The 27,879-nt window shown below is 39.9% G+C and overlaps 1 protein-coding gene across 3 annotated transcripts in view; it reads right to left on the reverse strand.

Moving 5' to 3' along the window:
• Nucleotides 1-23,481: 23,481 nt before the first annotated feature.
• Nucleotides 23,482-27,879, reverse strand: part of LOC131975111 (GDNF family receptor alpha-2-like) — a 55,824-nt gene continuing 51,426 nt past the window's right edge. For 2 of the 3 annotated variants that reach the window (XM_059337652.1, XM_059337651.1), the window contains one exon: nt 23,482-27,698. In XM_059337652.1, coding sequence (XP_059193635.1) covers nt 27,564-27,698 — 135 coding nt within the window. In that variant the 3' untranslated portion in view covers nt 23,482-27,563. The remainder of the gene's footprint in view (nt 27,699-27,879) is intronic. The other variant, XR_009394698.1, reaches the window with a different exon arrangement.

Raw genomic sequence — 27,879 nt, forward strand, 5'->3', positions numbered from 1 at the left:
GAAGTTTGAAGTTTTTGCTGGCTGTGAATAAAATGTACAATATTCCTTTTTTCTCTCTGGGCATGTTTGGTGGAGATATAATGATGTTTCAGACTTTCTTCAGTGTTCCTGGTGTGCCAATTTGTCTTTGAACGCTATTCCCCCCTTTGGTAATCAGCGCCAAGAACACGGACAGAGACATCGCCTTTATACTCAGTGGGTGCGAGAATGTGTATATCTGTGTGTTTTGGCCGTTTGATACAAGCCTGTAATCTCAGTTGTGACCAAGGTGTATTTGAATTATCTCTTTTTGATACACACTATCATCCCCTTTTTGTAGCCAGGTATTTATGTGTGTGTTTGTCATTATCACACACACTATCATGTTGTCGTGACCAAATAAACCAGTCAGCGTGCCATTGTCTGCTCATTCTTCCGAGGCCCCTACGTTTGACTAGTATGATGTTTGCCCTCACATAAGCATCTGCCTGTGTGAGTGAATGTGTGGGCAGGATTGTGAATTGTGCGTGTGTGTGCGAGTGCACGTATAATTTCATGGTTATCTCAAAACCATGTGGGCTTTGAAAGAGTCCGTTTTTGCAACTCAGTGCAAAGATATCAATGATGGTGCGCAGGGTTGTTAAAAATAGTTATTGATTATTCATGAGCCCCAGCACCCCATTGCGTATGAGTGTGTGTGTGCATGCAGTGTATGTGTGTGGTTCTTTCTGTATTTACATTCACTGTCATATAAATCTTCTAACAGGTCTCTAAAGATTGCATTACAGGAAAACAATTAAGAGATGTTTGTGTTTTCTGCCAAAGTGAATGAACCAGCGTGATTACTCATGTGAGTTTTGTGTTTTCTGTACTTGAAGGAGCAGCTCAGGCTGTCGGACTGGGAATGGGCTGCAGCAATTGATTGGATTTTATGTCAAATTTGCTCTTCCAGAACGTGCCTCCTTTTCTTGGCCTGGCCCCATCTCCCTGCTTATCTTCACTCACCCCCACAGACACACACCCACGAATAAACACATGGAGGAGGATCAATACTGCATTGAATAAAAAGGCCGAGCATAATGTTGTTGACCCAGCTGGCCCAAGAAACTGACCCTAGTCAATGCTGGGTGACCAGATGCTGGACACAGCTGAGCTGCACACACACACACACACACACACACACACACACACACACACACACACAGAAGCACACACAGTCACATATACCCACACGTCTATCTTACATGAACACACATAAACCCATCCTCATGTATGTACACATAACCTTAAATACACAGTCCTATTAAATACACATAGTCATGTATGCTTTTAGACCCTCGGGAATTTTGGTGAACTAGTGCTTACACACACACACACACACACACACACACACAATCTCAGAATCCAATTTATTATGTAAGCCTGCTCTATGTGTGCACATATGCCTTTTTTGGCAGACTGGTGGATGTAGGCAGCTGAATGTGAATCCAATATGAATCCATATTACACTGGAGATTAAATAGACACTGTCAAGTCACAATAGTATCACACATAGAGCAAACATGCACAGTACCTCTATGATTTACAACCGTCATTTTAAATCCTGTGCAGCTTTAAACCTTGGTAGGGTTTTATTTCAAAAGTGTCTGACAAACTGGACTGAAACTTAAAGGTGAGATATGGCCAGAATTTTAGTTTAAAACATTCTAAAAATTAGTAACAGTTTTGACATTATTGCACAGATGTTTCGTGTTGCAGAGGTATCTACTGAAATGAGCATGCTAATTAGCTAGCCCCAGCCTGTCCTGTGTTGTAATATCACTTGTAGCTCGAGAGGCGTAAGTGAGTCATTGAAGTGGCCAGTCTGCCTCCAGAGAGGTTGGAAAAAGTCAATGCAGTTACACAGTTAGCAGCTCTACAAAATTAAGACCTATAGCCAGAGTAAGATTCTCCATTTAAGAGACTTTGTCACTGAAAAATCTGGCTTCATCCCAGTGGAGATTATTTGTTGACGTCATAAAACTGTGGCTTACCAACCACCACACGGATAGCTGCGTTATGGTGATGCACAAAAACACACCCAACTTTGCAAAGTCATGGACGCGACCTGCTAGCTCCATGACTAAGCAAAGTTGGGTGTGTTTTTGTGCATCACTGCCATGCAGTCACCAGCTCTGCATCGCAACGGCCTGTGCCTTCTCTCTGCTGGGCTGTTAGTCTCTGTGCACTCTGCTGAGCGAGCAATCTCTCCCTGAATTGAGCCAGAGTCTCCGGGACCCGTTCATCTCAACATTCGGTTTTGGTTTTAGTTTGGAAAGTTCACGCTATATATATACTTCATAACTATAACACAATCTTGAGTGAGACAATGTAATCAGCTGCCATTAGTAAATAATCAAATTCTTGCATAAAATGAATCACAACGTCCTATCTTTCTGGAGCATGTGTTCATGTTTTACATATTCCTCCTTAAAAAAAGTTGTAAAGTAGAGTTTTTTTCTTTTAGAAAATCAGTTTGAGCTTTTTCATCTTGTACCAAATGAGATGAAAGAAGAGTAAACCATGACTACTGTTACAAAATGATCACTGGCACTAAAGCAGCCTGCATTTAAAGTGGTCCTACATACTTACACACACTTTTATTTTAGGTTTAATTTCAAATACAGAAGCGCTGGTCTTAAAATATCAATTAGCAAAATGATTCTGAAATAGATTTCTAGCATTTTGGATTCGAACCCTTCATCTACACAGCTTGAACATGACTATTATCTCTTAAGAATTATTTCTATGGGGAATAATTTCTGAAAGCGACTAAAGTACCATTTCCTAAAATATAATCTAAGTCCTTTGTGGGAGGACTTCATAATGGTAATCGACAGTAATAAATGAAAGCCAAACCTCTTCACCACAGGAATCGCTACTCTTTTGGGTCGTAAACAGGTAGCAGTGACATTGACGCTCCAGTTTAATTACCGTGAACTACTCCCCAGTGCTCCTTCTATCTCTCTAATAGCATTTCCACTGCTGTCTGAAATGGTTTGTGGGTACTACACAAGGCCCTCCATCATTTAAACTGTCTATTTGGGGAACATTCACCCCTCCAGAGCTTGAATCACTCAGCCCCTCTGAAAAAATTAAGTATGCATTTGTCTGATGTAGGTGCCGCTGCACTAACAAGCTGAATGGCCTTCGGTAATCCTCAGGCCTTGGTCTTTTCTTTCTCTCTGTAGTGCCCCTCTATTTTTTTTTTCCATCTCCTGTCAAGGCTGACAGCTCCGCTGTGTATCAGCATGTTCACCTGGGGCCGAGCAGAAGGGCAGATAGAGATAATATTGACAGAAGTTGTTGCCAGACACAGATAAATGATGTCACCCTGGAAAAGACAGAAGGGGAGAGAAAAAATGGACAAGAAATATAAGGAGGGGGAAAAGAGAAAATTTGAGTAAGAAAAGAAGGTAAAGAGGCCGAGGCAGGGTCTGAATGCACAGAACTAGGGCTTGAGCTAAAGCTTTATTGATTCTGTTGGTTTTGTCTGTCACCGCCTCAGAGGACACAGTTGGCCTATGATGTATGGCCGCTTCATCCCGTGCTGCTCCAGTGAGGGCCACGAGTCAGGGAGTCAGGCACTACAGGGACCGCGTGTTGCGCTGCAGGTACAGCAGGGGCAGGGCAGCCCTCCGCGCCCCGTACATCACAACTCCACTGAGAGCTGGTTTGAACCAGAGAGAGCCAAAGACACATTCACCTGCTTGTTGACCTGTAAGAACATGGCTTCCCGCGGAACTTGATAAATCTCCAGCGCTCGCTGCCAGACAACAGACAACATAAACTTGTCATCAATAAATAAAATCCATACACAGATTTGTATTTCCCCCTGGCATAAATACGTACAACCTGTCCTGCCCCGCCGCAAGAGATGAAGTGCGGCTTTGCACACACGTACACACACAGAGATGCTCACACTTCAAAGCAGTGATGGCTGTCTCTGTGTGCAAGGCAATTTGCTCTCCCCAAGATCTCTCTCACCGGCAGCATATAAATAAGCCTGGCACCAAGCGGTCAGAGCGCACAGTAACAGCCTGTCAGGTTAGATGAGGACAATAAAGTTGTCTGTCTTTCCTACACACCTGATGAGTGGTGCAAGTTTCAAGAATACGCATTACACACCCGATGCTGGTGTTGTCACCAAAGCACGCGCATGCACAGGTTATTAGTATTGATTTAATGTGCCTTGCTCAACTCTGCTAAGCCAAAGTTTGATGAGGCTTTAATTCATCAACATACTCTCTGTGTTGAAGGTGTTGGGCAAAGAGCCATTGTCTTTATAGACGAAGAAGGATTAACTGACTGAGATAAAAGTATGGGGTCAAACACGTACAGATCTACTCATCAATACACATCTTGACCCGTTGGAAATGTTTAGAAGCGAGAGGTTAATGGTAGGACAGGGATACCTCTGCCGTGCAGTGAATCCCTATTTGGAGCTTGCAGCCGCTGTTTCACCCTCATTTTCCTTTCAGACTAGATTTACACATAATCCTATTAAGTTGTGGGGTTAATAGAAGAACTGTTGGTGATGATTTAAGTTTTTGATGCTGGGTTGTGGAGACGCAGGGTGACTGTGCCCACATGCTCTGTGGATGGATCACTGCCAAAGTCACCCTGATCAAGCCGCTTTGCCCCAGAGGTGCTACGTGCATATTATAAATTTTACAAATTAAGTCATCCATCTCTCCCTGTGGTTAACACTTCACAGGCTAACAACAGTTAACTGCTTTCACAAGTCTTAAGCATCAGCTAATAGGGATTATATGGAGTGTAACTAAGCTATAAATTGTAGAAAGGTCCACGGTCAGGTAGCGTGAACGGAATAGCAGAATACACTAAACACCTCCTCCCTCCGAAATCTGTTTGCTTCATAGAGCACAGTCAGGTTATGTTAGCTTCAGATCTTATTGGTTTTTGTATTTTCTTCTTCAGATGGATGGTATAATATATGTAAATTGTGATAATGGTTACCTATAGCTGACTTTTGGGCCTCGTGCCACCTCTCAACAAGTGACTCAATTGAATCACAAAAATAGCGGTCTGTAAGCCAGTAGTTATTACTTTACAAAGAGGCCAAGCTGGTGAAAAATGGCCGTCACTATCATATAATTAAGCCTCTGTGAACACTAGCACAGCACTAAACAAATGTGTTAATACTTTCTCCACTAATTAAAACTGAGGCCCCGCTGCACTAATGCACTTATAAAAATCCTGCTGTAGACATAATACCAGCTTGTGATTGCACTTTATTCATACTGTTATTTTATCCATCTTTTATTCTTTGCCACAGACTGCTCATGAGCGGGTACCTTAAAATAACCCAACCTCATAGAACCCATTTTCCTCAGCCATTTTGTCAGTCCTGATCTTTCCTGATCACTTAATCCTTTTTAGCATGGCTAAAGTAACTAAGGTGTGTTGACAGTATGAGGCTGAACCGCACAAATCAGCTTCTAAATGTATGAAAGAGAAGAAGAATGTGGAGCCATTGCAAATCTTTAGCTGCACAGTGACTGAATGCAGACGAGGTGCCAAGCTGTTTCACAAGGGGGCACTGTTGCCATTCACTTCATGAACCAAGGTCTCCTCACACATTATGTTTCATTTTCCCTTTCTTTTAGATGATATCATACATGAAATGAAATTATGTTATTCCTTATAAGCAGGAGGGTAGTATTAACAACAGCTTCCCGTTCCTCTCCCTGGTTAAAATTAGCTGAGTGCTGATACAGGGGGCAGTCCCTCCATTGTGCTTGCAGCACACTGGGTCCCTGTTAATTTCCTAGCTCAGTGGCGAGGCAGTCATTATCTGACGATGGGCATCTACAATGGATAATTATCCTGGGAAAAGGATTTCAAACTGTGGAGAAAATACTGCTTTCAGCAAGGGGGCCTGAATGCACAAAAACACTGGCTAGCAGTTAGTCACTGCCATTACGTCTTTCTTTCTGCTTTTTTCCAGACGCCCAGTTGTGATTTGGACCAACCCCCAACACAACAATTTTAAAATCACTTCCGTTTCCCTTTTTTCCTCACATAATTCTATATGTATTGCTGTTTTAAATCTCATTTCCAAATGAGCTTGCTGGCTGGAGAGACCAGATAATAAAGTGTGTAATTTGAGTGGACCACTCGGCAGAATGGACACAAACACAAATACGTGCACACCAGTGAACACAGGTGCGTACACATCAACACACACATGACAACAAACACACAGACAGAGAATAAAAGTTGAGGCTGTGCAGGAGCGTGACATGTTTCACTCACTGTTGAGTTGATATCAATAATTACTTTCTTTTGTTTCAAAGGCAGCTTTTTGTGGGTAAGTGGGTTGTTTTAAATAGTTTCTTCCTTGGTGAGAAAGCATAGTTAAGTCCAACATCAAACACGCTCTGAGAGAGTCCATTTATCAGCACAGACACTCTCACTTTCATGCATTGACTTATAATTTTGATGAATAGGAAAGCTACTCGACCCCGATAAAAATCCCCTCCGACTGTCAATCATTTTATCGAAACGTCGAAAGATAAATTACTCGACATAATGTCATGTCAATGTTATCTCTACCTCTTACATGCAGATCAATACTGCGGTCAATCCCTTTGTGTTTCAGGGGACTCCATTGTAATGGTTACAGCTAAGGCTGGCTGTCAAAAGTTTAAACAGACTGGGGATCAGAAGCTTTTTGACCCCGCAGTGCTGAGAGAAGTTCAGTTCCCTCGTACGCCCTATGAACTTAAAAAGTAAAAAAGCACTATTTTATTCCACTGTGGACATCACATCTCGTTGGAAAAATCCTGCAGAGATTGAACTGATGCCCAGCTGTTCTGTGCAGCAAACTCAAATAAACTCAATCATATCAGACCAAAAGAACATTATTAATGACTTGGAGGAGCTTCACACACGTACACACAGACATACTCTCTGCACACTATTCCCTCTTCTCTGTTGCAGTGATGATTGACCCTAGCGGGCAAGTGAGGTAGAAGCCAGAGCTTGAAAAATACATTATGTCCTAATAAGGTTATCAACTGTAAGTAGATAAAGGTTAAATAAAATAACAGGAATCCTCTCTGGATCAGGAATAAGCGGATGACAACACTGTGCTCTGATTTGTTTCTGGTATACTGGTTTAGCTCAATATAATTGGCCATACGGTCTGCAGAACACAGGTGATTTACAGATAAGTGGGTCTGCATGCGGCCTGGTTCAAGCTAATGCTCAGCCACTAACGTCAGCAGTTGGTCTCCTTTTCGTTTCAACTCATTAGACCTGAGTGCTGCGGGGGGGGGGGGGGGGGGGGGAGCTGCGAGCCGTGGAGTCGCAATTCTTAAGCGTAGCCTTGCACGGCTGGATTTATAATTTCTCAAATGAAAACAGATACACTTCGTAGTGGACTTCAGCTTTTACTCACGAGTTATAGTAACTTGCCGAAGTGGGTTCCAGGAGGATGAAAAATGAGGAGAGACAGTGAGTGAGAATAAATATCATAATGAATTTAAGGCTCTGTCACACACTAAACCTGTCACTGTCACTTGAATACTGTAGTTTGGGATGTTGGGATATATTTTCCCCATCCTTTACCTCCTCACAGTTTCAATCCCTTTCCCATCATTATTCCCGTATCAGTGGATTGAGTGTCCCAGATGGCAGAAGATTAAAAGAAAAGATACTCACAAGAAAGACAATTCCAGCCAAAAGTTTTGCAATCTGATTATGCAGGTTAAAGTTTGCATCAAAATATTTGCAGGCTGGTTGCTAGAATTCTTGTCCTTAAAATACCAAAGCTAAAGTCTACTTTTGCCATGCTTTTGCTCTGTAATATATTCAAATGTACCCACACTTCTGAGGGCTATTTAGTCACTTAAATGAATCATTTAGATCAGAAGGCCAACAAGGAGTATGAAAGGTTTTTGAATGCCATGGCCTTGGATGATGCGGTCTGCAGTGTATTACTGCAGCTGTGAAAATGCTGTTAAACAGAAGGAGTTTTAATGCTGCCGTCTGGACAAAATCTCACTTTAAAATCAGAGCAAAACAGAAGCACAGCAGCACTTCTGTTGACAGGAAAGCATTTGGAGGAACCATTTCTAGCAGAACAAATCATCAGCTTTGTGTTTGTCCATTACTGTCTTATTGTCTTCCCCCATTAGCTGCAAGCATCAACAAGCAGCCATCTTCTCTTTCAGTGTACTTGACCTCCTCAATTAATCACCCCTCCTCCCTACTTTTTCCATGAAATGTTTACCGTCTTCCTCTCTGTCCAGCCCTACTCACTCTATCATTTCTTTCCATCTCTCGAAGTCTCCAGTGATATCTTTGTAAAAGAAAGAGCAGTCTTCATGTCGGTGATGGAGAGCCAGCGTTCATTTATGATAAAGGCATGCAGATTGCTTGGAGATATACGACATTGATCCACGTCATTATGAATCTAGCCTCCCAGTTGAGTTCTTTTAAACGGAAAAAAGGAACAGTTCAACATTTTGGGAAATACACTTAATCACTTTCTTGTATAGAGGTAGATTATAAGATCGATAGCACTCTAATATCTATCCTTTAATCATGAGGCTTCCACCAACAGCTGGTTATCTTAGCTTAGCACAAAGATTCGGAACATGGGGAAACAGCTTGCCTGGCTTTGTCCAACATTTACATAATCCATCTCCAAGCTTTGAAAGCTCACTAATTAACATATTATATCTAGTTTGTTTCACCCATACAAAAACAGAAGTATAAAGACAACAGTTTTCCATTTTATAAGGGGTTATTTGCTGCTTTTTCTTAGGTGGAGCTGTAACATCCTGGGTGGGCTTGTTACGTATGGATTGAGGCAGGCTGGTTTCCGGTCTTTGTGCTACGCTAATATTTAATGACAAATTGTAAGAAATCATTGTTGTGAAATATCCTAACTCATTAATTGGGCACCCTTAAAAGAAACAGTTCAACATTTTGGAGAAATATTCTTATTCACTCTCTGGTGGAATGAAGGTCTGTTAGATATGAAGCTGCAGCCAGCAGCTGGTTAGCAAGGCTTAACACAAAAATTGAAAACAGGGGGAAACTAAACTGTCTCAGTCCAAAGATAACAAAATATGCCTACTGAGCTGATGCTCCCAGCAGAGACATAATCCAGCACATAACCCTCTGTTAATAGTCAAATTGTCACTTTATCTATGTAGTTTTTTTACCATTATGATGTGACGATCTAGCTACATGGTGGTGTAGTGGTAAGCTCTCTTGCCTCACAGATTGACGGTTCGACTCCGGTCTGCAGCTTTTCTGTGTGGAGTTTGCATGTTCTCCCCGTGTCATCGTGGATTCTCTTTGGGTTGTCCAGCTTCCTCCCATCCTCCCTTGTCCGTCTTTATGTGTCAGCCCTGTGATAGTCTGGCAATCTGGCCAGGGTTGTACCCTGCCTTTCGCCCAATTTCAGCTGGGATCGGCTTCATCCCTCCCGCCACCCGAGTGTGGATCAGCAGTTAAGAATAATGAATGATGAATGAAACAAACTAGATGTTAATAAGTTTAATAAATATGTGAACAAGGTAGTCTTAGTCCAGTGAAAGAGAGAAACCTGAATACAGAAAGTGTGTGGTTGTATTTTCTGTTTAGCTGTAAGCATATTTCCTTCCTTGGAATTTTTAAATTGATTTTGTTTATTTATTAACTTAAAAAAGAGCCTTGTGTGACATGGCAAACTTGCAGCTTGTGCGCAATGCATTCTTATACATGTAGGCACGGCAGGCATCTTTCCCTGTCGATATTGCATGCACTGGGGGATTTATTTCTCAATTGACTACTTTACATTTACCATCAGCACTAAAGGGACATGCTCATAAAAAATGTTGTGAATTTTTCCTTCAGAAGAGATTCTGTTCTTTCATCCATCCATCTTGACAGAATGCACAGACGGAGTAATCACAAGTTACTATTTAGCTCCATCTTCAGAACTTTGTCAGTTGTAGCTACAAAGTGCAGCACTGCTTTATCAGTATTCACTAAGAAGCTGCTGTAGTGGGAGAAAGAGACCAAAAAAAAAATCTTCAGGTTTGTGATTTCTCACTTTTTTGCGTCTTTTTTTCTCTTGGTCTCTGCTCCGCTCTCTGTATCTATCTGTCTCTTGCTCCCTCTCCACTTCATTCTCACACATACATACACCACACACATCCACACCAATGTATATAGGCCTATCACTATCTGTATCACACCCCTCCCCTCTCCTCTCTCATTTTTCCTCCATTTCCCCAACTCTCTCGTTATTTCTCAGCGTCTACACCTCTTCCTCCACCTTTCCTCCCTGCACTCGCCCCTCTTTTTCTCCCTTTTTTTCCATCTCTCTCTCTCCATCTCAGCCCAGCCTGATGTGTGGTTGTAAGAGGAGGTGTTTTGACCTGACATTGGGTTTGTTCAGCACGTCAGTCCACAGCTGCTGAAGGCCCTGTGGGGTCCTCTGGGGTCGGGGTTTGTTGGTTGTAGAGTGCGGTTCTCCAGCCAGTACCCTCATTCAGAATACAAACCTGGAGCTCACCTCTGAAGAGGAGAGGAGACAGGGACAGTAGTGAGGGGGGTCAACACCACCTCTTCTTCCCTCCATTCATCCCTCCCACCTCCAGGTGCTCTATCTCTCTCAACCCCACTCCTCCTTCTCTGTTCCCCTCTTTCTCTATGCCTCGATGCATACATAAAGTACACACACTCGGGGTAGTACAACGGCCCTGGGCAAAGACCTAAAAATACAAGCTTCAACACACCCTTACGCGAGATTACACACACATACACACACATACACGGGCTTGCGATATCGCACTGAGATTCCCAGAGCTGCTCTCTACCACTGCACTGAGCTTTGTATGATATTCACCTTAACTCAGACTTTCTCTCCACTAAATAAATCTCTGTCCACACTTTCACTGTAGTTTTTGATCTGAACTTAACTCTATTGTGTTCTTAGCTAGACTACAAATCATTGAGGTGTTTAGATGTCAGAATGTCTCTTTTCTCCCTATTCACCCTTTTTCTTCAACTTAATTAATGCATTGTTGAAACGCTGCGTCGCTATTTAGAGCTTCTAATATACTGCCTGCTGATACTGACAAATGCAATATTCATTATGATAATGCATTTTTATCAATACTGTTTGATGCGTTGACACGCCATCTCAGTCATAATGAGTGATCCCCAATAATGGGCACTTCACTCCCACAACAAGTCCAGACATATAAGCATTCTCACAGCTTTTGGTCATGCTGCACGCTTAAATATTTATAATTCATTAATATTATTTGCAGTTGGTTATGATATGACTGTTAACAGCAGGAAATAAATAAGACCACCGCCACAGTTGCAGAATTGCTGGAACAGCGAAATACCCTGTTTTACGGTAATTGATGAAGCACTGGTGTACAGTATTTCATATGCTGAGTAATTTTCTAATTGGTCGAGGGGTAGCAAGTTGTTGTGCAGCCCTGCAGCACCCTCACTAAGGGGAAACGCTCGCTCATCAGAGAGAGGGAAAAGGGGGAAAGAAATGTAATGAATTGTAAATCTCCATAAGATATGCAGCATGATCTGAGTTTCAGAATTTTCCGTGAAAATATTTTTTTCCTGAATACTTCCCGACACACTGCTGGACCGCTTGCTGTGCTTTTTTTTTGCTTTATAATAGTGATGTTTTACTGAGGCTGGCCTTGGAAATCCTTCCCGAGTGACTGTGTTTCATACAGCACTCCTTCTGGAATATGTACAGTTCATGTAAATATGATTACAAGTCTAGAAGACACTCGCATCAGGTTATATGGAGTGTGTGCAGGTCCACAGAGAGAACGCAATCCTATATTGGTCCCTTCAACACAGAGGTATGGATTCAATATATTTGCATAATAGTTTTTCATACCTCACAGTGTTTTGTATAGATAAATTCAGATGCTTTAGATGGTTGGAGTTGTGGGATTAAGTGGAGAATATGCAGCAATGCTTTATCTCTACAAAAATGCTCTCTACAAAAAATATTGGAGCAAGATACATTTCTATCACCAAAGGAGTGTAGACAATATAATGAGTAGGGTTTCAAAGGGGTTGCTGTCTAACAATTCCTTTCTCCCACCTCATTTAGGAAATACTGTAATCATGTAATCAAAACTCTCAAATGGTTGATTGTCAAAGCCAAGTGAAAACGTCGGCGTATCGCTGGTTTTGTTTCATCTGCAGAAGGTGCCGTGATGGGTCATCTGCTCTAAATTCAAATATTCCAGTAGTGAGAAAAACTGAGGCTTATTTTTTTTGAGAGCTCCTGTAATCCAAAAATCCACCCATACCATTTTAAATCACCACAGGCAGCAGGAATAATGAATCTTTCGCCGTGTGTACGTCATAAACATGTAAACTCGCTGGGCCGGGAGGTGCAAGAGTAATGAGAGGCAGTCTAAACAGTCTGTCATCATCTATGCCTTTAGAGTGGGTCCTTTACCCGGGCCCCTGCAAAGTATATTGGTAGCATTATAGCATAGCGGTCCTCAATTTATCAATAAAAGAACCAATGTGTCACTCCAGCAAACACACAGCCGGCATTTGCATTCAAGATAACGAGACCTGTCATGTGAATTTTATACTCTGTCTCCTCGCTCTGTTTGTGCTGTCCCTCTTTCTTGCACTCTTGCCTTTCCTTTTTCTTCCCTTTGGAAATTTGGATGAAAGCTCCACCCGTGGCCACGACGGCTCTTCATGGACCACTGTAATATTCAGATTCCATTCTAGTGCATTACTGATAAATTATTCATAAATTTGCTTTGCATTATACCATTTCTCTTATTCGACAGTGTTCTGTTCAAATCTATTGTATTCTACTTCATTTCTATTAGGCTACATTTCTGCTCTTCCCCCAATAATGCCACTTTTTAGAGCTCTTCCCACCAACCACCTATTGTTGCATGCCGCCTGCAGCCACTGCTGATACCACCTCTGGTTCTAGTTTTCATTTCTCTGGGAGCCTGTGTCCATTATGTTTGCCTTCTGCCCTCTCCTTTTGCTAGAATAATATGTTTTCAGAAAGTGCAAACAATATTTAACTCCTGATTCACATTCTTCTGAGAATGAAAAACAGTGTCAAAATGCAGTGAAATTGCAGTGCTGACAGACCAATCCAGAGAGGGTAAACAGTAGCTACAGTAGTGAGCAGCAACATAATCCCTACACGCAGGACTCCATGCAGTTCTGTATACTGTGTATGTATATACAGTATGTGCCCTCCACAGGATGGCTGTGGCTGTACAATAAAGGCCAGACTACAGCTGTGAGAGAGACAGAGATCCCATCGCCAAATCCAATAAGAGGAGTAGAATTTCATTACAGATGTTCAGCCTGGATATGACGGCTCCATCAATAACCACCCCACATGTGAGAGGCAGAGGGGCGAGCATGTCGCAGTCAAAGTCGCAAAGCCATGGCAGAATCTATATCGGATTGTTTCACAGCTTCACTAGCTTGAGTCTTCTTCTCCCTCCTTCCCGCACTCTCTCCAACGCCTCAGTTCTTGCTGATGCCTCTCTTTCATTCTCTCTCTGTCCCCCCTCTCTTTCTTTCACCTTCACTTTTTTTTTTGTCTTGACAATAGAAATGTCCAGTCTTTCTTCATTGGAGCAAGGAATTACATCTCAAGTGGTCTGGTTCAATACTGCTGTCCACTCTGCTCGGCAGACAACGAAGATGTTTGCTTAAAAAAAAAAGTATATGGCCCTTGCTTTGATTTCCAATTACAGTCTTTCTCTCGCTGTCTCTGTCTTTCTCTCCTCCTCACTGAAACTATTTTTACTTGTCAAACAGAGTGTCATAAGTAACAGCGTTTCTTATGTGGCAACCACAGAGACAGTTTAACAATTCATTAAAAAGAACAGCATCATTAATGGAAAAGGAAAGACTTTTTTTCTTTAAAAAAATCAATATGCATGTGTTCTTCTTATTTACTATGTGCCAACAAAAAGGAAGGTACTGCCCCTATTGGCTCTTTTCCCATAACATATATAAGATTTTCACCTCAATCTAGTATCTCCTACATATTCATAATGGGCTGTGCTGACAAACAAGTGAGTCGTTTAGTAAAAACATTTTACCAAAGCTCATTTACAACATTTACAACATTTACATTCATTTACAACGAATACTGAAAGCTAAAAAGCTGAAGCTGAACTGCAATGCTGGCCTAAATATATGAGAAGGAGATGTTGAAGGAATAGTTGGAAAGGTGGGAATGGGTCTAATTGCTTAGAATGTCATTTAAAAGTTGTATAATACCAGTAATTTAGTATGGGTAGTATGTCTATACAATATGTGTAGAATGTGTCTGCAGTAGCTATAGTATGTGTAGTATTTGTGTACAGTATGTATGGTATGTTTAGAATTTATGCATGGTATGTATGGTTTGTGTGTACTGTATGTATTGTAAGTGTAGAATGTGTTTACAGTATGTCAATTATATGTGTACAGTATAAATAGTATGTGTAGAATGTGTGTACAGTATGTATAGTATGTGTAAAATGTGTGTACAATATGTATAGTATATGTAGAATGTGTGTATAGTATGAATAGTATATGTATGATGTATGTGTAGTATGTGCAGAATACGGTATATGTATAGTATATGTAGAATGTGTGTATAGTATGTATATTATGTGTAGAATGTGTGTACAATATGTATTGTTTGTGTAGAATGTGTGTATAGTATGTATAGTTTGTGTGTACAGCATTTATAGTATGTAGAATATGTATATAGTATGTTTAGTACGTGTTGAATGTGTGTACCATATGTATAGTGTGTGTAGAATGCGTTTACAGTAATGTGTTTACAGTCCAATGTAAAAAACATAACAAAATAGTATCTATATATATATATATATATATATATTATATATATATATATATATAGATACATATATATATAGATACAGATACAGATACATATACAGATACAGATACATATACATATATATATATAGAAGTCTTACAAAAGTCTTGCCAAGGTCAAACCGACTTCACTGGAGACAGAAAGGACAGCAGTGTCTGGAAGAATCGTCATCCTTCTTGAAAGTTTTTGTTTCAACAGTCAGATGAAATAATAGAAAAGTCTGAACAACTCTGAGGATTTCTTGAGGTCATTTAACTCTTTCTAATGCACAAGACATTTCTTTTGTCAAATGAGAAATCTAAAGGATTTCAGCTTTTCTTTCAAAACATCTGTAGTAAAAATACTTTTTGTTTTGAGGATTTGATAAGCCATTTAATCCACATGCCTGCAATTTCACAATGGGAATAGGTACTTTTCATTATCGCGCTGTTGTTAATATACCATGAATGACTGTACAGTAGACACAGTTGGTTAGACTGTGAATAAAATGTTTTTTAGAGATTACATGGGCAGCTGTAGGCAAGAGAGAAATATTCCACATATACATCATACATTTTATTTTTCATGTTAAAAAAAAGGGTTGCATTTATAATGATCAAATTTGTCTTGTCATGCTGGAAAGCCACTGGAGAGGCAGAAATATTTGTGCACAGCCACCACTTGGCTTGCATGAATGCAGGGCATTGAAGTTCACATTTTTCAATTACCTCTCGCTGCCATCTGGAACTGCCACCGCATGGGTACTGCTTTGGCCAACCTTTGTTTCATTTAATGAGTGTTTGAAAAACACATTTAATGGAGCAACAAGCTGAAATTCAGAAAATGCATCATAAATGTTCTAATACGCAAGATTTTGTAATTTAAAAACACCTGTGGCATCTGCTGAGTAGCAAAGTGAGTCTAACAAGAGTATCCCATGTTGCCTGATGAAGACTCAGTGGATTTGTTCTTTTTCATTTTTAATGTCACGGTATTATTACACCTTCTCCTACTGTAAATTATTTGCTAAATAATAAGCACTTTGGAGAGAAGAAACAGTTCTCTTAAAGGGCAATGTTGAAGACATGTGGCCACATGCTCCAAAGAAACTGAGGGTTGTAATTCACCAAAATTCCTTGATTTACTACTTGCAGCGATGACACTGTTCAAGATTGTGTATTGTTACAGTTAGACACACAAGCTGCAAAGTCCTTTAAAACTGGATAGCAAACCAAACGTTTACCTCAATTGCATCTTAGTCCCGCCCACCGGGGACGCATGAGAGACGCAAGGAAACCAGATGAGGAGAGAGAAAAAAAGTTTTAAGACACACGGGACTTCCTGTTTTCTGAAGCGTCACATGCAGAGTCGCCGTTTCTAATGATGGTGGTAGCGGATCACAGCTGGATCAGCCGCCAGTCGGCTTTAACAGCTGTTTGTGTCTGCACATATACAGACATGCACTAATAATCAAGTGTTTTCTCTCTGACACCTGTTACCTGTTAAACAAACACTTGCACATGAATAACAACCTGCATTCTGAATTTATACTGTGAACTGTGTCCTGCTCAGGAATGCATTGATAATATTTATTACTTTATTATTTGCGTCTGTATATAGGCTATCCTGATGATACATTTAACATTTATTAATCTAAATGCTAAGTTTGGCTGTAAAAGAATTCTATCCATTCATTTCAGTGCAAAATGAGAAAACTTCTCACTTGATTTATTACCTCAGAATTTTTTTTCAGGACAGCAATATAGTCTCAATCGCTAGTAAAAAAGTCAAAATCAAATTGTCTTCTTCAAGACAATTTGATTTTAATAGTTCTAATAACGTTTACTGATTTGGTCTCATAACTTTGACCCTTTCACACTGTATTTTCACTTAATGACAGTTTATTTGAACGTTTTGTTCAGCAAAAATGTCTTGTTCAGCGTTTAGTTTTGTACTAACAGACACTCCAAGGAGTCGCTGGTCATTTTTCTTAGGTATGTAACGTACATTTTGTTTTTGTTTTTTGCTAGCCAAAACTAACATCCCAGTTAATGCTCCAGTTAATGCTACCATGAATTAGCAGCAGCTTTGCTCAGTCAGGTTGAGGTGTAGAGAGGCGTGTAGTCAGTGGTACTCTCGCTTCTCCACAGTCCAAATATGGTCTGCTCCCTGTATCGGAAACAAGATGGCGCTGAACTCGTGCTTCCAACAGGCAGTCCACAAACCAATGGGTGACGTCACGGTATATACAGTCTATGGTTTAAACCCAACTGATCCACTTTCATAGCCATCTTTTTTTAAATATTTCCAATCTTGGTCTTCTCTGATTTACCTAAGAAAGGCAAAAATCTTCTTGACACTAGGTGAGCACTGCAGTCCATCCAAATAACAGCTAGACTCACTGCTGTTGGGTCTGTGTCTCTCTAATCACCTTAATTCCCTGCAACTGCCATTAACACCGTATTGCAAATCGATCAGCCAGAAAGGATTTCTCACATTATAGTAAAATATTAGCACCTTTAGTGGAACAAATGAAAGCAGAAAGAAAATAATTTGGCTTACTGACCGTGACAAAAACACATTTTTTGCTGGCATTAAAGTAATATTTTATCTCATATGGATATATATACTACACACAACAATATGAGCACTCCATTACTTTGAATTTATTTGTCTGCTGCACTTTCTTTTCTCATTTTTTTCCCCCTGCGATTTATGTTCACAGTGTATTACAGTGCTAAGGATACATGCTGTGGCTGGGATTTTTCTGCCCAGGCATCGAGATAACTGCCATTCTCAGCTCATATTGCAGTGGTTTTGAGAGCCATTAGTGCATGCCATACATATTTATCAAGGATCATCACAGCCAGGCTGCGTATCAAACTTGATAAACAGGAGTTTATATCAAACATCCAGTTCTGTCAAGCGTGAAAGTGATATATTTTCAAGCACATCTGTAACTATTACTAAATATTTTACTGGAGGATCTTTTTCTGCTGTCAGCAGGCAGCCTACTATACTTTTCTCTTGCATGATGACATAAGCCACATTAACAACTCATTACAAGCGTTTACATCAGTTCCTGTGGTAATCTCCAAACAAAGGCCGTGATACACACTGTGAACTGCACAGTAGCAGATGATGTATCTCTCATTTCTCAGACAAAACTCATTGGCATGTTTCCTAACACTGGGTAAAGGGTCCAATTGCATCAGCTTCGAAGTGCTGTGGAGAAGAGAAGAAGAGGACCCAACAAAAACAGGTGGGTGAGCACAGAAAGGAATGATGGGACGGCTATGGGAGCCGTCTGTGATTGGAGCATTCCTAGCCCCGGTAAACCTTTCTTCTCTCTCCGCCATGTGCAGAGTGTTGATAAGAGACATCATCCCACTGACTCATTAATCAACTGTGAAATGTACAGCTACCTGCCGCTTTCTTATTCCCGTGCCCCCAAAACCCCTTCGCTACCTGCTTCCTCCTCTTCTCCACTTCTACCCGCCTGCAAAGGGAAGAAACAAACTGGACTCCACAAGGATTCCTTTTGAAAAAAAAGAAAAGAAAATTGCTTTCCTAGCACATTTCCTGTTTCAAGATTTTTCACTCTTTCCCAATCACATCCACACGCACACAACCTATATGCATGAACAAACACTCAGTGTCTAAACAGAGGGATACAAGGAAACAACCCTGCAACTGGTTGTTTCTGTAAAGTTTTGCAGCTGTAACTCAGTCACCAGAAGATGCGTTGATATGAAAAGTTTTCTGCCTCCTTTAGCTTCAGCACCGGGCTGGTGACGTGGTACAATGAGCGTCAGTGTACACAGAAGGAGGAGTTTGGGTTTAGCCTGGCATCACCAGACTAATTACTAAATGTGTATTTGTCTGGAACCTCTCCCGTTATTTTTATGTGCAAGGGGCGGAATCAACAGGTGCAGACCAAAATGCCTCTGAATAGACCTACAACCATCAGAGCAACAAAACGTGACCCAGAGCAACAGCGTAACGTGACTGTGTGGCCTCAAAGCATTGAGCGCGCTTTAACCCTACTGTTAATGTTTGTTTTTTCAGAAACAGCAATAACTTGAGGTATTTTTAATTACCTAAAAGGTCCAGAAACCAAAAAATTATTTAAATAACTCCATTACTAACCATTTCAATCAATATTTAGTGCAATGTTGTTCTTTAACTCTCAAAGATCATGGTTCAATGAGGATAATTCACACTTTTTTCATTAAAAAATGCATGTTAAAAAAATGTCATGTATATTGAAAGGGCCCACAAATAAAATACAATGGTATTCATGACATTTGTTCTTTTATTTTTTTATTTTACATTATGACATTTTTTTTTATTTTTTTTTAGACTTTGAAATGGGGACACAAGAGCGTTAATCATTACTATTATTATGACTTCCATTATTTTTGTCACTTATGGAGAAACCTTGGACCAGCCTTAGCAATAGGCCCAACACCAAACTGACCTTCTTCCAAACAGTTGTTTGACCCTGAACAGATAATAAGACCCTCAGCAACCAAACTAAGACAAACTCAAAGAATGCTCATCAATCACATCAAACACAAGTACTAGTTTAATTATCATTAATCATCACTGGCTCAACGGCAAACAATATTCTCCTACTGGTTCACTGCGCATTTGCAAACAATTATATGTTGCATAAACACAATAATTAAGAGACATCTACTCACCGATGTTGCTAAATTTACTAGCAGGGATGATGACGAGCTAGCGTTAGCCTCCCGTTGACAACAATCCAACAACTGTAAAAGTTTTGCCGAGTATTCCTCCTGCTCACCTTTCTCCTTGCCTTTGTGTTCCCCACTCTTGTGTTTCAGCTTGCTGAACATGCTTCTAACTTAGACAGCTAACTATTTTGCAGAGTTATTACAAATGTGGCTTTACCCTGATTTGGGAAACTGTGATGTTTATACAGGCTGTCGCGATAAACAGTGGGCAATGTCATTGGGCAAAATTAGCATAATTACCCAGCAAACCTTTCACCTCTGTAATTCTGCAAATCACCCTGTTAAAATAATCGCCTAACTTGTTTTTTCAAGTTTTGCAGGAAACACCAAAAGTGTAACATATGACATTTATTGACATTTATTTAACTCAAAAAGGATGTAACAAAGGATGGCTATTGGCATAGTAATAACACTGTGTGTAAATCATGTAACTTAAGAGAGATAGATATGGTAACACTTTATTTTGAAGGTGTCTACGTAAGAGTCACACAAGCCTGTCATAAACATGACATGACAAGTATCATGACCATTAATGTTACTTCAAAGTGTCATTATGTTCATGACACATCCTATGTCATGTTTATGACATGCTCATGTCACTCTCATGTAGACACCTTCAAAATAAAGTGTTACCATATCTTGCTTAAGTCATAAAGGCATGTTCAAAAAATTGATTAAGTCACATTTTATTTTGATTTAGGCATAATAAATCAGCTTAAGTGACACACTTGACATAGGCCATTATCTTAAAGGGGTAAAATCACATGAACTGATCAACTGAGGATGTAGCCAATTTTACTATAGGTGGCCGGCGTCATGAGGAGATGATTTAGGCAAAAAAAAACCATTTTTGACAAAAAATTACATAGGCGTTTATTTTAACAGTGTGACGAAATAAGAATATTGAATTTGGGGAAGCATTACTTTATTTTTCTATTAAAAAGAAGAAGTTCAACAACATTTTAGTCATTACTAATAGATGGTTTTTGGTTAGATACCTGAATTAAGGTCTGTGGTTAACACAAGCTTAGGACATATTCACGTTTTGCTGAACGACATAGAATACATTAGTAACAAAGATTGTATATAAATAATGGACGTAGTCACTGTGACGTCACCCGTTTGTGGACTGCCTGTTGGAAGCAACGAATTCAGCGTTACACTCATCGCCATCTTGTTTCCGATACGGGGAGCAGACCATATTTGGACTGTGGAGCAGTTAGAGGGATCTGACGACACTGACTACACGCCTCTCTACACCTGCAACCCGACTGAGTGAAACCACTGCTAATTCATGTTAGCATTAACTGGAGCATTAACTGGGATGTTAGTTTTGGCTAGCAAAAAACAAAAACAAAATGTATGTTACATACCTAAGAAAAATGACCAGCGACCCCTTGGAGTGTCTATTAGTACAAAACTAAATGCTGAACAAGACATTTTTGCTTGTCATTAAGTGAAAATACAGTGTGAAAGGGTCAAAGTTATGAGATCAAACCAGTAAACATCCTTTTTTATATCTATATACAATACATATAACTTTATTGGCACAATGCTGTGGATACACATTGTTCTCCCAATGGTGGCTCGCCTTGTCAGTGACCTGTCAATCAAAGGTAGCCACGCCCCAAATCATACTATTATTAATCTGCTATTTTCTTCTAAATGGGGGCATTATTTGAACTATTAACATCAAATTGTGTTGAAGAAGATTTTTTACTAGCGATTGAAACTTTAGTGTTGTCTGAAAAAAAAATTCTGAGGTAATAAATCAAGTGAGGTGTTTTTTCATTTTGCACTGAAATGAATGGACAAAATTTTTTTTGCAGGCAAAAATAGCACCCCCTCCTGGATTTTTCGGTAGAATGCAGCTTAAGGCACTTCCTGGTTTGCCTCCCTGCCCAGACCCGAAGGTTGCAGTCTGGTTAGTATTTACCCCAACTTGTGTATTTTGGTGTTTTTACATGTCCTTACAAAGGTGGTTGCCAACAAGTGGTTAATGAGACTACAGTGGTTGTTGGGGACATTGAACATCATCCCACCGGACACGAATGGCAATCTCTCTCTCTCTCTCTCTCTCTCTCTCTAGTCTGCCCTTGTCATGTTATTCAGTGCTCTTGCAAACTCTTGTAAGATTGTAAATTATGTAAATAAACAATTTATTAGGCTATGGATTTGCTAGCTTGTCAATTCTGTTTGTTACCTTGTTCAAGACTGTCTTCAGGATAACAGCTGTATGATCAACTCATGGGACCGTGGTGTAGTTCACTATAACATAAAGTTAGCATTTTAGTTTTGTCAGCTGCATTAATGCTAAGTGTTGTTCATTTGTGAGGATTATCCTGCTGAACAAAACGCGTAAGCATCAGAAACGTGTTTGCCAAAGAGATTTTTTTCTGCAGTGATCCAAAATCCAATGCAAAATTCCCATAGGCGAATTCTGAATAGACCCCATGGCTGTGCTCTCTATGAGACATGGGCTATGGATCCTCCTGGCATCTGGACCTTGCTTCACCGCACAACATATAGCACTGAGTCACACTTGCAAGTTGGGAAGATGCTTGGTTTGTCCAGGTCACAAAACTTTTTCAAATGACAGCTAAACAGTCATGAAAATATATTTCAAAGAACATTTGAGGTGACAAATAAGCAATGCAGTTTAAATTGATCAGCACTGCCTAGTTTGACAGTTTCATCTGAGTTTTTTGCCTTTTATGAGATAAGGAGAAGGATTGGGACTGGCTGTATTTGAGTGGCTTCCGGGCTAGTTTGGGGTGGTTGGATGGCTCGAACAACAAACACCAGTCTTTCACACAAGAGACTGGTAAAGTCAGTTTGAAGTAAAATTTGAAGTTATTCTGTAAATTGACATTGATAAGTGAATACATAACAGCTGTTGATTTTCCAAATGTTCATTGAAACGGTCTAGTAGTTTTGTCTGGAAGCATTTTTTTTCAGCCCAAACCCTGTTTTTTCCCCCCTAACCTTAACCATGTAGTTTTTGTTTGAATTCACAACATTAACAATGTCTTTGAAACTGCCAGTCTGTCGGCATTTATTACCACCAGGATATGAGAATGGGTTGCAGAAACGTTTAGATTGAATGTATTTGCTGTTCACAGCAACGTACAAAGCCAACATTCATTCTGGCGCCTGGGCTGGCAGCTGAGCACTTTGTGCTACAGACACTTGTCCTACACATTTTTGTCTCCGTAGCTTAAATTATCATCATGCAGACAGATAACAGTATCATTTCGGGTTCACATCCAACTTCCAAACCCAGCTGCCACTGTGCACTTTTCTCCTCTATTAAAGCACTCTATTCTGCCTCTTTTCAAGCTGTCCCATCGCTGCGCTCCTGCACAGGTAATATCTGCCATAAAATCCCTGATACATCCCTAAAGTGTGCTGTGTGTTGTGTGGGTCTCCTGCATATACATTTTTTAAAGCCGTGTAAGAACTGCTGATCTGCTGTCTTTTTCACCCCAAACTCAAACCCACTCCAAGGAGGGTGAAATGAAGAGAGGGGAGGTTTGAATTTTGATCAGTTTATTTGCATTTTCTACATGTCAAAACCCTTAATTTATCTGCCAGTTTTGATCGGCTTTATGGGAAGCTGACTATATAATCACTCACAGTGCGTCATCAATTTTTCTGAAAAGTAAGCAACAAACTGACCAAATCAAAGTTTGATTAATAGGCAGGGAGGTATAGACAGCATTGTTCTGGTGACAGCTGCGTAAACAGGAAACCCAGAAAGCTTTTTAGCTGTAAATTTTCTGATAGAACAGATTGTAAAATATACACAGCAGGGCAGAGGTTCACTTTCATGTTGCATTTATGGAACAGAATATACTGCTAACAGGCAAATGCTGTGATTTACATTTACAGCACTCTGCGGAGGCATGAAGAACTCTATTTGGTTCCACACAGCGAGTGAAAGCCCAAAAAACATTTTATGTTGTCAAAAGGGTGGAACATAAAGTGTCAGTCAGTGACTTCTCACAGTACACAACCCAGAAACATCACCAGATTCTTGTTATCATGCAGGTACAAATGCTGCAGTCTGTCTGCATTTTACCGTCTCCCAGTAATAATCCTGCTCGAGACTCAACTGAACTCTAAATTATTCAGGCAAAATGTAAAATACATTGAGGTGTAAGTGACTGCAGGTAAAGGAGAGTCTGACTGGACAAACACATCATGTCACAGTGAGCTAAAACAAACTATACTTGTAATTTAATATGAAAATGTAAGCATGTAGAAATAATACAGTTTGTCTTCTATTTTGAGGACCCATGTCTGCATTATGGAATATTGTCTGTGATGGGGTCTGCACTATATTATGGCGGTATTGCATTATGGACTACTGAGGCTGTTCTTGCAGGAGAATTGGCAGCTCTGCTTCGTCTTTGATGGATTTCTCTCTCTCTCAAATTGTTAAATGTTGATGCAGGATAAGAAACCCTTACTTTTTGATTCTCAAACATGAAGTCTGACTTGTACTGTGGATAGATAATTACATAGAACTGTTTTTCACAACCAACCTATTTTCTTTTCTTTTTTACTTAAACAACCCTATCTGTACACCATATAATCTATGCCTTCAGAGTAATTTGAACAGCTTGCTTTTACAGACACATTTTATAATTCAAAAGGACTGCAGCACTGCCAAGAACAATATCTGATCAAAAACAAAAAACAAAAACAGAGATGCTGCTTACGTCTGACAGCGAAAACAAATTATTAATATATTCTGTATCATTTTATCTTTTCAAACTACTTGGGTAGTTTGAAATATTGACTGATGTTACAAATGTGAGAATATTTGTTATGAGACTGGTAAAAGAAAAAAAAAATCCCTAAAATGAAACTGTCTGTACTTTTTACCTCAAAGAGTCACCATATCTTTTGACACAAAATGATAACAAGACCGAGCCAAAACATTAAACACAGAGTCACTGTTCAAATTTGTTGAGAGTGGAGCTCACAATGAAAAATTATACATGTCATATTCAAGTGTTTGACATTTTAAAGCCCAGAGCAGTAAACACACCAGTTTGGGGAAATCACTGTAATTTCTGCCAGACCTGACCACACTGTATGTGGTGCAGCTAGAGTTAACAGTAACACATTGAGCAGAGTTTAATTTGACATCTGTTCCTGTGACAGATTGTAAACCTTTTTTCTAAATCAGCCGGTAACATAAAGCCGCTTGGTTCAGTAGCATACATTTATGTGGCACAACACTATACTTGATGTGCCGCCTGAAGACATAAACATTTTGGTGGAAACACTGATTGCGCGTCACAGTCAACATTCAGTCTCTGCAAGGAAAGAATTATGTATGTATAAATATACAGAAATACATCTTGCTACATATTAAACTATGTGAAATGATTCAGCCAGGAGGTTCTTAAAGAAGAAGTTACAATGTTTTAATTTGACACCAATATATACATTGAAAAAATATTGGTTGCTTTTCACACTGGCCATTAACTCACATACGTATCCCCTAATCAATTCCCAATGTATGATCTAAATATATAACAGCATTCATTATATAAAGGTGAGTATTGTGTAAAAATGGCAATATTTAGGCTTGGTCAGCTATCTAAGCACTACTACTTGGGGTGAAACTGAATATTTTAACCATGTATCCCTTACTTTAACTAACTTTATCAGCTTCTTTTAATTACTTTTAGTGGACATTTTTAACAGTTTATTCATTACTAGCAAATTACTGTACAGGTCATTCAGGACTTTACTATTTCAAATTTATTCATTACTTTTCGGTAATTATTGGAACTGTTTAGTCCTAATTTTTTTATGAAAATATAAACAAAGACCTGCACACTGTAGCTCCCTTAAGTGCAATTTATTAGCGCATCCAAATAGTTTCATGTATAATTAGACTAGCTGTGGACGCATGCAGTCTTGTATTGGTCCCCCACTTGCCTTTAATGGTATTTTGGATGTGTGTGTGACCACTTTGCATTGTTTGTCATTACCCAACCATTTATTTCAACATTTATTCATTAGTTTCAGGCAGGTGTTGAGATTGTTGTGCTCTTACTGCAACATGCATGTCAGGTGTTACAGTTGGCTTAATATGTGGAAATATTCTTTTGTTCGACCCTGGTTGGAAAACACTGACATATGCGACAAAATCCACAGTCCTTTTGCTTCAGTGTCCTCTCGGAGAAGGCATCGCTTCAAGTGGACAGGATGAATGATTGCAGCTAATATATTTTTAATGTACATGTGGGGCACATTGAGTATTAAAAGTACTGAAAAGTCTGAACTGATCCTGTCAAAAGTGAAGTTTTGATTGTCCAAAATGTCGAATTATTCCTTTAGGTTGATACTGAATAGCTACATTATTCTGAAGACATCTTTAGAGAAAAACTGACATCTCAAATGATGTTTTTCCCCCCCAACAATATATATTTTTTAGTAATTATGGTAGTATGACATGGTCATATAAATCATATTAAGGACATTTTTGTTTAGCTAAAATAAGGGACAATTAAAACTTTATATAAAGAGAAGAACAAGAAAGTTATTAAGCTGAATCAAAGCCCTCTTAAACACTGGTGGCAGTCCTGACTCTCACAAAAAAAACCCTGCAGTTAATTACACTATGCATCATAACCTCTGCTCTCTAAGGGGGCCGAACGAACCCCCACACTGGCAATTTAAACTGCTCCTTATAAGCTACTTTTCTCCTGCATGGGAACATAGACGAACACGCATTATAATAATTGTCCACGCGCACACACTCAGTGAACACAGCATGATACTCACACACAGGTTATGGCTTTCAAAGCAGTTTGAGCTTGTTTAATCTCATCCCTGTATACATTCTTTGTGATCAAACCTTTATAGACAAATATAAACGCAGATAATGAAGGCCTTCCATTAGTACCAATACAGAACCATCTTTGCGTACAGTAATGTCCATTCAAGGTACCATTGATATCATTTGGTTGAATGAAAGAAAAGTGTTGTTTATATACATAGAGACAGAAATATACACATGTGCAGGTGTTCGTATGGCGCACACCCACACTCATTAACAACAACATCTCAAATGACCATTTACTGGTTACGTCGCAATCTTTAGCTCTTTTCTCCGCCTGCTGAAAAAGTATACTGTAGCACCCAAATGAAAGAGCTGTACGGTAGATTGATTATGGTCACGGATACTATACCAACACTTAGAACACTGAGTAGGCTTTACAGTTTAGAGTTTACACTAGTGTTGAAGAGACAGAATGTAATCATCCCCCATCCCCACCCCTAAATTTGTGGTCTGTTCATCCAAGAGAAGATTAAGTCGAGAACCAATTCAAGACAAAAAAAAGTGTGACTGATAGCAGAAATATGTCTCTTTCTCTCTCTCTTCCTCCTCCCGCTCTCACTCAACCCCATTTACCTCTTGCTCATTCCTTTTCTCTCTGCAACAATTTCTTTTCTGTCAATCCTGTCTTCTTTTAATTATGTTGTTCATTCCCTCGCTCCCTCCTTTGGTGAGAAAAGTGCAGTCTTTGAAATGATCAGCTTCAGTCCTCCAGGTTTTTGTGTCTCAGTCTGAGGGAGAGTCGTTCCCAGAGAACGGCTGCCGTGGCCTCTCCTATCAAGGGTCCTTTTAAAAGCCATGTGCTTCATCACAGTCATGGTCCACCCTAACAATACATCAAATGAACAACAAATTCACAATTGTAAAATTTCAATTTTTTCAACCTCTTTTTGTTTTTTTCCTCTTTCGAAAATGCCATTTATGTCAACTGCCCAGAGATTCAGCCTTCTTAATATCAGTCTCAGAAATAACACCTTCTGCTTTTGGGATCAGCTTGTGGGTGGATGACCTCTTTTTTCTCCTCCTGGCGCTCCTATAAGGCATGCTGGGCCAGGACCAGAGCCAAAGCCAGGCCGGGAAGCAGAGCCCAGACGTTGGCACAAAGACAGGCAGAGTGATCCTCTAGCAGGCCCCCGGTTTTGCCCAGGCCACCACTTGGTTCAGGATACTGGGCAGATAGAGGGACACACAGAGGGAGAGAGAGAGACGTGTAAAGGTTAGACATGACTCAGACACTCGTGCTGCTTCTTGTTTTGGCATTTGATGAGGGTGAGGAGCAGGAGGAGACAGGAGGGAGGTGAGACAGGACAGGGTCAGAGCTAAGGAGAAGAAAGGAAAACAAAGAGTCA

This window comes from Centropristis striata, chromosome 7, assembly GCF_030273125.1.
Source record: "Centropristis striata isolate RG_2023a ecotype Rhode Island chromosome 7, C.striata_1.0, whole genome shotgun sequence".
In the NCBI taxonomy this organism is placed as follows: Eukaryota; Metazoa; Chordata; class Actinopteri; order Perciformes; family Serranidae; genus Centropristis; species Centropristis striata.